We start from the raw sequence: 15,075 nt of genomic DNA, 5'->3' as shown, positions 1-15,075 counted from the left end.
CCAAACATGCAATATCAAATTGTACAGCTTCAGAAACACAGAATAGTCCCAGCATCTTACATGCAAACACACACACATACACACAGACACACGAAAAACAGCCAATAAAAAGAAGTCTTACCTTCCACCCAGAGTTTCTCCACGTCCGTCTCCAAATTAGCTGCCCTTAAGCCCACAGCAAAAGCTCCGAAAATCATGAGGCCCACAACCAAAAACTTTCCGCAGTTCTTTTGTATGTAACAGCCCAGCCTGAATAAAAGTCTCTGGAACTTCGCTCTCAGCCATAGAGGTGCTTTCCTCCCAGTCGCTTTCCCCTATGATGACACAAAGGTCTAAATGTTACTGTCAGTTGCAACACAAAACACTCACACAACTTACCTGGGCAGGTAAATCTGTAGGGTGCAAAGAGAAAAGGTTTCATGTTATACAGGCAAAGAACGACTACCACAGATGGTCCCATGTGTTCATGTCAAGGAGTCTCGATCTGACCAGAAGGACCTCATCTGAGAAGGCTGGCTGTTAGGATTCGCTGCGAGACTGCGAGTATTTCTACAACGAAGGCTCTCGGGGAAACGCGAGCTGTGATCAAAACAATAAAAACACATTCACTGTCTTGCTCGGCTAAGCTGTGATGAATGAAATCTACACATCTGCCAAGGACCGCCTAGAAACCGGCGAGGACTCCCCAGAGTGAGAGCCACAGGTCCTGTCATATCAGTAACATGTACAAACTGTAACCTAAGCAGGATACATGCAGAAGGAAGATATCTTAATCCCCAACAGGTCACCCACACACAGCCTGATCCGTGTCTGCCTGCGTTTCACCGCCGCAGTGATGAGTTATGAAAATGTTAATGCAGACAGACTGGACATCAGGTGTCAGGGCTGGTGCTGAAATGCTCCAAAATGGGTTTGCAGCTGGCTCTCCAGAGTGGACGGAGGTCAATAAAAGCCACAATTATACAGTAGGTGGCCTTTGAATAACAAGCCTTCCTTGTGTCCCTATTTCACACAGTGATACGCAGGTCTTAAAATCTGGCATACCCCTGCACAGTGCGGCCCCTGTGAATACACTGAAAAGTACCTTAAAGAGGCTGTGCCCCCCCCCCCACTCCACAAAAAGTCCTACATTTTAGGAGTAGTGTAATTTGTCATTGAAGGAGCCCACATCAACACCCACGCACAACCACAAGTCAAACTGTGATATTAAATACCCTGAAAAGGTGCATGTGGTGAAACCCACAAATACCACCACACACACACACACACTCCCCGTCCAGCAGCCCGTGTGTTCCGGCCTGCGTGGGGAGTGGAGGAGCCATCACTGGGGGGGACTCACAATATTTGTGAACGGAAGAGGGCAGCCACATGGATTTTTTTTACCTCCTCTTTACGCGAGTCGGCCGGAGTTTAGACACTGTCACACACACCTTTAACTTCCACACCTGGACGTTTTACGCAGCTCGTGGGCAGAGCAGCGTCCAGGCGGATGTTATGAAACGGTGGACGGCGGCGTTGACTGAGTGAGAGCTGCATGTTCCGCCTGCTCTCAGACCGTTATCGGCTGGGATGAACTGCGTTGGGAACAATCGAGCGGCTGCATTTGCAAACACAACTTGCTTCGCATCCTAGAACAGAAGCCGGTTGCACCCGGGGAGTCTAAATGTTGCACGAAACGAAACAAAACGACAACCTTGCCTTACCCCTGCGTCCCCCTGCCCAGCCCCGTCCCGTTACCTAGCAGCGCTTGGACATAGTTTGGCCACTTTTTTCGGCGACTACAATGAAAGCAAGACCACAAAGCTCCTTCCAGGTAAAGATGAGAAATAAGCACCTCGGATATTTGCTCCAAAGCGAAGCCCGCATCGCAGTAACTCGGCCGCTGCAAATACTCCAAATCCAGCGGTGTGTTGCGGGTATAGTCCCCCCTGTTCCTCCGCGTTATCCTCGGCCGATCGGGGTCTCTGTTTTCCTGCTCGGAGGGCGCATTAGCAGCCGAGGCCATGTTGCGGGGACTGCGAGATGGTTACCGTTTCCCACTTTATAGTATTTCCCCGAAAGCGTGTAGCGATATCCCAAGGCAACAAAGTTTCACTCTCGGAGATCTCACACCCGTGAAGTAGGACTTCATACTCCTGTTGGAGACGGCGAGTCAAAGTCTGCGCCTTCCATCCCAACATTTCGCGATCCGGAGGTCTCCACCGCTTTCACCGCATTCACCGTGTCTCTTAAAAAAAGCAAGTTTCTCTCAAAAAGCGAGGCGCGCAAAGTGATTCCCATACACAAGTCGTCGGGTGAGAAAGCGCGATGGTCGCAGCATTCTGGTGAGATCTATGTGGTCTTCCCCTGGGCCGCGCGTCACGGCCAACTCTGAGATTCAATAGAAGAGGAGAAAAAGACCTCTCTCCATTTGGAGGCAGAGAAGGAGGAGGGGTGAAAATAAAAAAAAAGACTCGAGATCCCGCCTCTGGGGCTGTCAGATTGCAGGACTTTCTTGCATCTGATTGGTTCCAGAAGGGCAAAAATTACTCAGCAAACACGACTATTATTAGCTGCTTAGCAACAGCTCACTAAAGTAGAGAGACCACCCAGGCAGAGGGACCTCATGTGTGCATCTCCAACTTCAGGGGAGGCTCGCGGAGAGCCAACCCCGCTCCGTGCGTTCGGTGTTTTGGGTTTCCACACAGCGCCCTGTCGCTAGAAAGAAGCATTTCCCCGAGAGGACCTGAAGTCTGAGGCAAGGTACATGCTCCGTCCGTCGGAAGGGGGCCGCGGGAATGTCACAACCGCACTATTTAACTTTGATTTTTTTTCTACCACCACCATGACGGTGGTAGTTGAGCCTCAAATTACAGCGGTGCAAGGGGAGGTGCTCTAGTGTAGGCTTCACTATAGTATATAGGCTGGTCTTTATGCGTATACTTCATGTTAGTCATTCATTCATCTGTTTCTGCAAACAACAGTGATACATTCAAAACTTGAATGTTTTTGTTTCTAAGTAAAGTTATGGTCACAGTAATCAAACATATATAATAAACAACGCAACTTGCAGTTGTGTTTTGTCCACCAACCACATCTCAATCTGTAGACAAAATCCAAAAACAATAAAGATGCGTAATAATAGTCTTCTGGCAAAATCATTGCACACAAATAACTGCTGGTAAGATGTTGAGGACGCAGTGTATTAAAGGTCTGAGATTTTGCGCGTTATTACGCATGGACACGCTTATTTATCCTCTTTCTTGATTTTATTATCCACTTATTTGATAGAGCCTACTACTATTCAGCGTTGCAATGTCACAATAGTGCTTTTATGTAGCTCAAGTTCAAAATAAATAGTTCACATAGCTGCAGAGACAATTGTCCAGATGTAGTTTTTGCGCATTACGCATGCAATGTTGAACGCTGACAAATGAAATTCAGCTACACGGACCTAGTGACTGCATTGTGGATTTCATCAATAATTTTACCATTGATCTTCCATATATCGGACTATTATATTGTCTGACAATGTCTCACCACGCACCTATTATCAAGCATGCAGTAGTCAGGTAGCCATACTTCTCTCAGTGAGTGTCTGCAGACTTAAGTCAGTTTTATCAGTGCCTTTTTGCAGCAATGTTTATTCTGCTAGAGGATGAGTTAAATCTCTAAACAAAATAAGCTCATAGCCAAGGATTCAAAGGCTTGTCGGGTAAAAGAAATAGATATTAACTTTTTCATATGCTCAAAACAACACGTGTATCCCTAAATGTCAATTATTTTTTTAAACAAAAACATTATAGACCAAGAAAAGATGAGCTAAAAATCAAATCTAAGAATTCTGAATTACTTAATCCACTACTTTTCCTTCTTTGAAAAAGCTCATTTCACCTCATTGAACTCACACTGAACTAAGTCTTCATCCATCCAAACAAAGGGACTGAGGGGTGATTAGCCCTCGCAGCCACTTGATGGACCAGACTATCAGTCTCTCAGCAGCTCGGACTTCACACCTGAGCCAGGCGAGCTCAGCAGCGGCTCGTCTGGCCCGCAGCCGCGCACTTACCATCTTCAGTCCAGGTGGGGAGAGCGTTCAGAACAAATCCGTGATATCCGCCCCCCGTGGAGTCCGAAACGTGTCAGTTATGATGAAGATCAAAAGAACGGCTTTATTGTAGTGAGGAGAAAAAAAGACACATCGTAATCCGTCCTGGTCGCAGGCATCCTGATCTGCGTCGGTGAAAGGTTCACTCACAATTACACGGCTGTTCCTTTTTGGCCACGTGGGTGGTCCCCGTTCGCTCCATAGGCAGGAAGCTCTGACTGTCACGTGATTCGCCCAAAATTGTAAACAGTGCCAACTCATGCACAGCAGCATCCCGTGTCTTAGTCAGCCAGTGACACGCGCGCAAACACACACACACACACACACACACACAATGACACATGCAAAATACATATGCATGCATTTGAAGGCATGCACACATGGCTCAGACACTAAATATGTGGAGGTATGTGCACACAGATGTATACTACAGACATCATGATGCAAGCGCACACATACACATTCTATCACATCTCAATTTTAGCTTCTGAAGACTGCTGTGGACATGAACCTAGATATTTTTTGCTCAAATGATCTCTCTTAATGCCGTTTTTTATTAACAAATCTAGTTTTTGCTTTATATGTTTATTTAGTCAACAGCCTAAATCACCAGATTTAACTTTGTCCCACTGTTTGGATTGTCCCTTCCCTGTTTGGTAAATGTTAACATTTTTATCTAAATGAAGTTATCTACTCAGTCCCATCAACATTTTGATTATTCTTTGGAATCAGTGGGAGGGCTGGGACTGCAACAATAATATCATTTCACTGGCATCAGATATGCCCGGTGTGGTGTTTAAATGGGAAAAAGCATCTGAGGGGGAACAAAGTTAGGCTGCGATGCCCCCTAATGCCCCTGAATAGAACCAGGCCTGTCTCAGGGGAACATGGGAGTCATAACTGCTGCACCATATCTGTGCAAGACATGTTTAGGTTGTTGTCATGACGGGAACTCCATCAAAGTGCCGCAGGTCATCGTGGAAAACTGTCCTCCCCTCTGAATACTGTAGTGTAGAGGCTGTAAAGATATGCCAGTAAAAATGCTCTGGGAGATTATATTGCAAGCATCTGTGTGAACTAATGAAATACGTATGCACATAAGATGCCAAAACACCCTTGACCAAACATGAGCATACTTCCTTTTTTTTTCATTTACCATCATGTGCTAATATGGATCAGATGGACTAATTGTTCACTTTAGGAATTATACCAAGTAGAGCAAAATGTATTCCAAATCAGCTTCTTTTAATTATTGATTGCAGGGAATAGTTCAGAGTTTTGTGAGCAAAAGGGGTCAATGAGTCTATTCAGGCCTGCAAGGTATCACTAAAACAGTAACTGAATAGCAATATGATTTATGATTAAAAGAATCTAAATTTATTGTAAGAATTTATTGTGGCTCCTCTGCTGTGTTGTACCTTTTAAAGCTCATTACAAATATGCACAAAAAGTGCACAGATATGCCACACTACACTCTCTGCTGAGCTGAAAAGATCAGCTGATTCATATCATTTAGGCAAAAATGCCAAACATTCACCTCTATTTTGAAGATTTGCTGCTTTTCTTTGTCTGATTCGATAGTAAACTGAATATATTTGGGCTTTGCATTGTTGGTCAGACTCTGAGTGCTGGTACCGTCATGCACGTGAGGATAAATACTACTGTATGTTTTGATCTACTTAAAGTGAATATGAAACAGTATTTCCAAATGTTTGCTAGTTGCAGATATGCCTTTGAATATGAAACTATGTCAGGACAAACATTTGATTCAAGATATCCTGACGACAGTTGATTGCTATTGGCATAGATATATCCATAACTTCCACGGGATGAATTTTATTATTCTGATGACATTCAGACCAAATTTTCAAATTTTTTCTCTACATCTTATATTAAGCATGTTTTTATGAAACTTGCTGAGCACACAAATATTCCCCAAAAAAAACCACTTGACCTAATGACCCTAAGACCTTTTCTCTAGCGCCACCTTCAGGAAAATCCTAGCATCTAAATTCCACTACTCGTAAAGCTCTAGAAATAGCAAAATCTCCATTATGTTGTTGGATCCACCCAGCACTTTGATCTGAGTAATAAACTTGGGAATGCTGACAAAGGTATAAGATTCACTTCTCAAAATGCTAATTTGCTGACTTACAGGTTCGGTTAAATGTTATGTTAAATAGTAGCTGTTATATCCTCTGTTAGAATGAGAGTCCTTACTTGTTGTGTTATGGCTCCTGGGTTCCTGGAGATCAATTCTTTGATCAATCATATTTCTCTCGTCATCTTCCTGATCCACGTGGATTCTTTCATGAGGAAAAAGATGAACTATTCATTTAAGAGCTGGAGGAACTGGGCATCAATCTGGCAACGACTTCATCAATGAACTTCTTTGACCCTTAGCAGGGCCCTTCACACCCCTCAAGGCTGGTATCTGGCTAGCAGCCATGGGAAAAGGCAGAAAAACGTTGTTTACTGCATGTGCTTATTTATGATTTGCAGGTGGATTACAGTTCAAAGCAGAAGTGTGCGAGCACATTAATATCCTTATGTCAAAACCTGAGTCTCTCTCTGGGCGTGTTCATTGTCAGGCTTGATGTGGAGACACTCAGTTTCATAAGCAAAACCTTACCTTTAACTTCCAAGTACAGAACAAATAGAACAAGTCAAAGACTGTTCTCTGTTGCCCCAGTGAGGAGCAACAGTCTCAAACCATGCATAGTAGAAAAAAAAAACCCCTTGTACACGAAGCACTATTTTCTAAAATCATCAAGCTTCGCTAGTTATGAATGGAGATGATGGGGCAGCTGTGTTTACCAGCCATCATAAAGCCACATAGACGGAGGAGTGAGTGGTGCAGGGTGATCACCAGGCAGCCACTCACATTTAAAGTCACTCAGCTAAGTGCATTTAAAAAAAAAAAGACAAAAAGGGGTGCGGGGGACAACAGAAATGGAGTGAGAGAATGCAAACAAAGCGCACCTCTTTATTGAAAACAAATGCACTCAAGATCCCAATTAAGTAAGAATGTCCTCGCTCTCCTGCTTTCTGTCTCTCCTTCATTCCAAAGACCAAAAAAAAAAAAAAAAAAATAGGAAACAAAAAACAATATGGATGCCTTGCAGTGAGGGGCTCTTGGTGCTTAAGAGATCATGTGATGTGTTCCATTCATTGATATATGCCGAGTGCCTGTGGAGCACATGCAGCTTTATCTGCACAGTACTGGTGGTAAGACACATGCATCGCTCGACCTTTTCTTTCCACGTCTGTAACTACCCTGCACGTTAGTGTGGGTTTACTGGCTCAGATGACTGTTTGCATGCATGCGTGTCTTTGTGAAGATATAGCTGAGGCTTTGTGTGCAAATGCATCACATCGTTTGAACATTAAAGTATAATTCTGATTTATCACAAGCTTCGTTAGAGCTGGAAACATTGCTCAAAACAAGTCCAATATGGCAAGAAATACAATTCTTTCACACTTTCGCACAAATTCAATCACTGCTGTGCAGCATTCAAGCGCTTTCTTCCTCTGCTGTCATCTCAGTGTCAGATCAGTCCAATCCACTTGCACTTCCCTCCTTCACCACCAACAGTGTCTCGACTCCACTGGGGAAATATTCCTGTGCTGCCCACGGCCTGACTAACCCTGTAAAATGATGAGGTCATGATGAGGTCATATCACCAACGACTCCTCACATGCCGCTTCAATTTTTCCCGTTGTGCACACAATGTCAAATAAATTCATTTATTAGTCTTTAAGCCTTTCTCTCATTTAGTCTGCCCTGACTGAAATGTCCTGCGCTCACACATTGTCCAATCAGGGACTTTTACTGACATTTTCGTTTGACTTCATAATGAAATGGTTTCGAGAATCTGGCGAAGCTGTTGGCTTGTTAATGGCTTGTGTGAATATCTCACAAGATATTCTTGTGTTTCTTGTCCTGATGGACTATGTTGTAGCGATGTGGCCGTGTCTCCAGATGTCAGCAATTACTTTGGTCAGTACAATGTTAATGTAAGAAACAGAAGTGATTTGACAAAACTGTGAAAATAAACTGTATTGAATTGGAATGAACAATTACAAGACGTGAGTGGCATTGCCTCCAGTCATTGTGCCTGTGTAGTCTGTGTAAACCTTTTCTCCTGCATGCATTGTGTAGATCTCATTTTATCTCATGGATATGGCCTTTTCATATCTGCAAGACGTCGGCGGGGACCCTGCTTAGTCAAGGAAACGCTGCTCTTACTCCAGTTTTTATCCCATACGAAGCAAACTGAGGCGCAGTTACAGAGGCTGCAGAGCTGGCTTATGGTTGGCTATAATAGTGCTCATGACCCCCTCTGGCCCCATCACCACAGATCAGGTCAGAGGAGAGCTGAGGAGACTCCGTCCCAGCGAGGCGGCTGGCCCGGTCAGGGTGTGTCCAAGAATGCTCAAGGCCTGTGCGACTTGGGAGGGTCCCTGTACTGTGGAAGACATCATGTCTTATCCCAGTTCTGAAGAAGGCACGCCCCAGTGTGCTGACTCCAGGCCAGTTGCCCTGACGTCACATGTGATGAAGACCTTGGAACGGCTGCTGCTCAGTCTCCTTAGACCCCAGGTCCGCCATGAACTCGATCCACTGCAGTTTGCTTACCAGGAGAAGGTGGGTGTGGAAAATGTCGTCTCTATCTGCTACACAGGGCTTACGCTCACCTGGACAAGGGGAGCAGCGCTGTGAGGATCATATTTCTTTACTTTTCCAGGGTCTTCAACACTGCCCAGCCCCTCTGACTGAAAGACAAGATGACAGGGATGAGGGTGGATTCACACCTGGTTACCTGGATCACTGACTAGCTCACAAAGGGATCACAGATTTCAGGCTGAGGGACTGCTGGTCTGAGACTATGGTCAGTTGCACTGATCCATCACAGGCTGCTCTCCTCTGTCTTGCTCACTCCGTACACTTCTTTTGGCTGCAAGTACAACTCTCATACCACATGCATAAGTTCTCAGATGATACTGTGATTGTCGGGTGCATTAGGGTTGGACAGGAGAGTGAGTACAGGAGCCTGCTGGAGGACTTTGTGACATAGTGCAAGTCAAACAGTCTGCAGCTGAACACCTCCAAGACGGTGGCGAACTTCCATCGGACTAGGCCCCATCTGCAACTGGTCTCCTCACAGGAAGGAGGCATCGCGGCCTCCTAGTTCCTGAGGAAGCTGCGCTGCTTCAACATCTGCTGATGCTTTGCCAATCAGTTGTTGCCAGTGTTCTCCGCTATGCCTTGGTGTACTGGGGAGGCAGCATTAAAAAGAGGGACACTATGCGACTGGACAGGCCGGTGAGGAGAGCTGGCTTTGTGGTTGGCACAGCTGGATTTCCTTATGGACAATGCCGACCGCCCTCTTCACAGCACATTCTGTCATTAGGCTGCTGGACTGTCAGTTATGGGTTATATGCACAATTTGCATAGATTTATTTTTATATTTTATATTAACCACAGTCTTGTCTTGTGTATCTGTGTATCTATCTATCTGTCTGTCTGTCTGTGTGTCTGTGTGTGTGTCTCTGTCTGTCTGTCTATCAAGGCTGCACATTTATACTCACTAGAAAAAGCTCCCTCTCAGTGCACCTCCACAGCATTCCCCTTTGGAAGCCCCATACAGGTACCATTTCCAATATTTCTGCCAAGTCATAAAACAATCCCCTTCTCCTCCATCTTGACCCAGCTGCTGGCTCCCCCTGCTCCATCATGGCTGCCTGTGAAGCAGTAGGGGCTGAGTGCATGGCGAGAGCCTGCTGGGATGTTTATGTTCCAGCCCAAGGTTGTCTTCAATCATACACAGGGCTGTTTGACAGCTTGCAGCACCGCCTGGCCTCTGTTTACCTCTCCCAATTTCCGACTGGCTTTGTATCCGCAATCAGAGCAGCTCAGAGAGGATCCAAGAGGGCAATTCCACCGTTCTCCATCTAGCAGCAACACAGAGACGTAGACCAAAAGCAGCACAGCGTTATACAGAAAATGCTTATGTTTGACTGCCTTAATCAAAATAGGTAAACTCTCTATTGGAAGAAAGCAGCCTCAGTTCATTTAATTGCATTTTTGAAATAATTCAGGTTGATTTTGTGTTTCTTCTGGTCCTTAAGATAAATGAACACACGTACAAACACATGAATCCATGCAGTCATCCTGATATTGAGATATTAAGAATTTGATTTGTCAGGTGTTGCGTGTGCTGATATCCACTCCTTTTGGTCCGTGTTTCACAAAATCACAAAGTTGGCAGGATATCTGTAAATGTAGAAGTGAGAAGACAAGTGTGCGACTGCAAATGTGAAAAATCTAAATATGAATATTGATTTTGATTTGAGGGCATTAAAGTCCTATCAGTCTCATTTTGACTCGGTGTAGCAGTGCACCTCGCTGTTTGGCCGACATTTACTTTGAGATTTGGGACAGACAATGTTGGAGCTGGCTGATATTTAGACAAGGCAGTGGTCTGTTCTGCAGAACTGGCCGGAGAAGCTGTAATTTTTGGATGCGAATTCAGCCTCCAATGTTAACAGGAAATGTGTGCTGCCCTGAATGTATACACTTAGCCTCAACAAATAAGCACTATAATACAATATCAACGCTGTGGCTCCACAGAAAAACGGGGAAAGAGGAAGACGGAGAGTGAGACAACCTGAAATAGGCAGAGAGAGAGCAGCCGAACAGATGGAGCTGGCTTCTCAACTAATTCATTTGTATAAATTGTGCAAAGAAAGAAGGGAAATTTTGACTCACAGACGCTCACAAACAAATATATTTGGTATAAATTCTAACATCTGCACACATTCACCTTGGTAGAAGGTTTGCTTACTTCCATTTGAACTGAGGTGGGTCTCTGTGGGAGGCCGACTGGAAAAAGTGACACACTTAAAGGTAAGAACCCCATAAGCTGTCCAGACCTCCTGTTCAGTTCAGCCTTAACAGCGGGAACTGTTACCTCCCTTAATGGAATTCAAGCTCATAAACAGGCAGCATCAGCCTTCATTAAGAGAAATGATTCCAACAGCACAGAGCATGGATGCATACTTTTGTGTTCCTTAATGCACCTACAAAACATCCCCTACATGATATTAATGCCCCAAATGAAATTGATCATTTATTATAACTGTCTTTGGTATTCAAACAAAGCCATACTCTGGTGTGTCAGGGACTGCTTCTTTTCATGGGTAGATGTTTACAGTTTTGGAGTAAGAGTTGTATTAACGAGGATGAAAAGGTTTTAAGCAGTGTCTGGAATACCAAAGCTATTCTGAGGTGTGCTTAATAGCATAATAAGGCTGTAATTACAGGATATTGTGTTGGTTTAATAGTTTGTCTGAAGAACATGAGTCTGAAATTGAAATTCCACCCTTGTGTGATACCTCCAATCAGTCAGCAGAGAGAAAGTGTCATTGAATTGTTCTGAAATTGATAAAAACCATCTCCGTGTTAGACAAAAACCTTAGAAAGCAGCCACAAGCATCGAGGAAAGAGCGACTACTAAAAAGCCGTTTTTCACAGAGAAACAAGGCAATGCAAAGTGGACTAAATTAGACAGCATGAGATTGAAGACTCCTCTGACATAAACAGCTCGCTCATTACAGAGATTGGGATGTTCTAAAAACTTTTAATTATGATGCTATTTGCATCAGTTGGAATTTGGGCATCCTGACAGAATGATAATATTTCTGCTGGAAAAGGCACTGTTGTGCAGCCGCAGCGGATTCTGGATTTCTGGATTGTTTTGACCACTTCATGATGCTGAAAAAAAGAAGCTTGTGAGGACACATCAGCCCTGAAATGTTGGAACTTGGATCAGTTTTTATAAGTTGTTGCTCCCTGGTTGAAATATGTAGCCTAGATACAACAGAGAAACGTTCATTTTCACAGTCACAGCTCATTTCCAAGTCGTGTTTTAGCCTCATTTTCCCAAGTGTCGACCATATTCATAATCCACTAATCGCGTGTAAGGACTGGAGAACAAAGGCCAAACTAATAAATTTGAAGAGAGACAGACAGAGATATTCAGTATCACTGTTTGAGATGTGGTGCAAACCTGTATGTGTTGACAGCACCTGCAGCCAAACCACTGTCTGCATCAACTCTCTTCTGGCTCATCAATGCGCCGTCACAGTCATCATCTGCTTGTTTTCCCCACAGTGCCATGAAGTCATAGCTTAAGTGGCCAATTAGCCCAAACACAGTTCAGTCTGGGGCATCTCCAGAGATAGCAAGAGCAGGATGAGGAAGGGAATTTATGGCTGCTTTGCAGAACATCTGTGAATAAAGTATTATGAGGTCTGCCTACCTTATTCCTGTCATCTTACACCAATCACACCTGGATTTCTGTGAGTCTAACTGGGTGCAACTCTGGTCCATCTGTGGGCGCCTCGTCTGTTTTGTTAAACGTCTGGTGGGCTTACTGTGAGGTCTGACTTGAGCAGGGGAAAATAGCTGTCATAATTACCCACGCCTGTATCTTTCAGCTAAAATCCCTGTTTCCTAATTACCGCCTGCGAACAATCTTGCATAATTTATGCGCATCGGTCAAGATGTAGGCACTCTCTCCTCTAACTCTCCTGTGGTCCGGCCAAAATTGTTAGTGGTGAATATTCAACCATAATCTCTGCTGAAAACTTTCCACAACTATGCACGAGGCCGCAGGGTAATGTGCAACAGCGTTTCTCCGCTCCTCAGCAAATAAAGAGTTGGCGGCTTCCGAGCCAGGTGTGCATGAATGTGTAAATAGGTGAGAGTGATAAAATGGGATTAAAGGAGGATTACAGTGGTGACAGCGAGAAAGTATATGGAGAAAGAGAGGCTGACTTGGCATTCCCAAATGGAATGGTTGAATGTAAACACAGCTGGATGTGATAGACGAGCATCTATTGGCTGCATTCTAATTATTGCTTTGACTTCCCATAGACTGCCAAGGCCTGTTGTGTATACACCGAATGTGCCGCTGACAGCTTATCTGAATCCAGCTTCGCTTTTTCGCAGGGGAAGGTGCAAGCTCAGAAGTCTTGGCAGGGCTGAGAAATGCATCTGCTCAGTTCAAGAGCAGCATTGTTTGGGATTTTTGTGGTCGAGTCAAGTGTGATTCAGTTGGCGCGCTCCGGGTGTCTTTTGCAACCATCTGAGTGGGTTGAAGGGGGAAAGGTTAGATCTCCAAGAATTAAGTAGTTTATTGAAATAAAACACGATGGAGTTAAACTCTGTTGCTGAGCTGATCTAACACAGCCATCCTGACATAGTGATGCAGGTTTGGGTCTGTGGGCAACAGATAAACACACATTCATCATCACTCTGCTGGAGTGTAGCACAGAAATGTCAAACAATCTGAAACAAAGTCAACATGTGCTTGTATACAGATAGACTCCTTTCAGTAAGACTACCTTGCTTTGGGGAATGGCAGACTGAAAGCTGCTCTTGGATTTATCAGTAGTGAGGGACACGACGACAGACAGCGCGGACCCAAAACATTTCAGAAATAAAGTTTAGGAACTTTTGCTACTTCGTCCAAGTTACAGATGTTGTGCCATTCATCTCTGTCCTCACATCATAACATTTTAATGGGAAACTCAGCACAATGAGGAGCCGCCCTGACCCTGACATACACTGTGCAGCTGTATGTGTAAACAGGCTTTAAAGAGGCAAAATTTTGCAAGACATTTGGTCAAATTCAACCAAGACAAATGGTTTCTCTTAAGCGTCTGCTTATAAAATACAATTGTCAACGATGAGCTGAACTCGTGTGCAAACATAAAGTCATTTGGAGAAAACAGAAATCTGCTGATGTGCTAGCTCACCAAAACAAGATAAAGATGGGGATGTTGCACGGTCGTTAACAGGGTCCGGACAGAGCTGTAAACTAAACAGAAATATGTGTGTGCATCATCGATTCCTGCATTCGATCCACGTACATATGTGTGTGTGCAGTGTATGTTGGTGTGGCAATGTAGCTGTAGGTGTCTTCAGACTGGAAATATCACAATGATACCATAGCCCAATACACAAAACAAAATGTCTGTTGGTTTTGTTCATTTAAGTAGAGCACATCAGTGCACATCAGAACGATGAATTGAAAAAAACAACCTCACTAAAAGATTGATTTATCCGTCCCCAAACTTTCTATTATATCACATGATCTTCATCAACAGATGAACTTTGGAAATTTCCATTTTTGTCTGCACACTTAAAGAACTAAAACTGAGGTTCAAGTTTATCTCTTGACCTTGGAGTTACAGTGCAATCTCACCAGGTCCATTTAGCGGCAGTTCTGGAGCTTTCAGGCATATAATGTGATCTTCACATGCTATGGTCGCAATTTAATATCTCAGAGCTGCATTTTAACTAGATGAAGCCTTGTAATTAAAGCTTGTCCTTGTTAATATAGGATTATCCAGTCATTTAAAATTGTTTTATAATGTGTATGATGCACATTCAGAGGAAAGATTCCCTGCTGGGTAAGGAAACAATCTGCAGTCCTACTACGAAGAAGTTTGCCTGCAAATATATTCAACATTTTACTGTTGAATTATGGGATGATAACCAGTGATTCAGGACATGTCTTAAGTAACTGTTAATATTACTAACAGCACTTAATAGCACTCAAACCCTTAAACTGCCATAATTCTGAATGGAGATTGTTGAAATATTACCCATTTATGGCTGATATAATCTGTAAATTGCACCCAATGGTCACGAATGGCACTGCTACTTTTCACCTTACACAGAGTTGGTGAGGCCTTGCTATGCTTCTAACTTTTGATGTGAGTCAGAGCCAGCATATTTTTGCACTCTTTTTTCACTCTTTTGCATCACAGAATAAATACCTGAAGGTGCTAAATATTCCTGGTAGAAAGGCTCAGATGGCTATTTTTGGCAAAAAGCTAGTTTAATTATAATGAAATTTCAAAAGCTTCACCAGCAGTTACATGAAGTTACACAACTGCACACAGACACACACCTG

General features: G+C 43.8%; 1 protein-coding gene across 2 annotated transcripts in view; it reads right to left on the bottom strand.

Annotated features, from left to right (window-relative positions):
- ptch1 (patched 1) overlaps positions 1 to 4,146 on the bottom strand; it is a 51,181-nt gene extending 47,035 nt beyond the window's left edge. The window contains exons 1-2 of one of the 2 annotated variants that reach the window (XM_041936639.1): positions 4,049 to 4,146; positions 122 to 314 (exon numbers count right to left, since the gene is read on the bottom strand). In XM_041936639.1, coding sequence (XP_041792573.1) covers positions 122 to 314; positions 4,049 to 4,051 — 196 coding nt within the window. In that variant the 5' untranslated portion in view covers positions 4,052 to 4,146. Of the gene's footprint in view, positions 1 to 121; positions 315 to 1,834; positions 2,353 to 4,048 lie in introns of those variants that run through there. The other variant, XM_041936637.1, reaches the window with a different exon arrangement.
- Between the last annotated feature and the right edge of the window lie 10,929 nt (positions 4,147 to 15,075).

Source organism: Chelmon rostratus, chromosome 5 (genome assembly GCF_017976325.1).
Source record: "Chelmon rostratus isolate fCheRos1 chromosome 5, fCheRos1.pri, whole genome shotgun sequence".
Lineage (NCBI taxonomy): Eukaryota > Metazoa > Chordata > Actinopteri > Chaetodontiformes > Chaetodontidae > Chelmon > Chelmon rostratus.
Note: the sequence above shows the minus strand (reverse complement) of the source record. Positions and strands in the feature narration are given on the sequence as shown.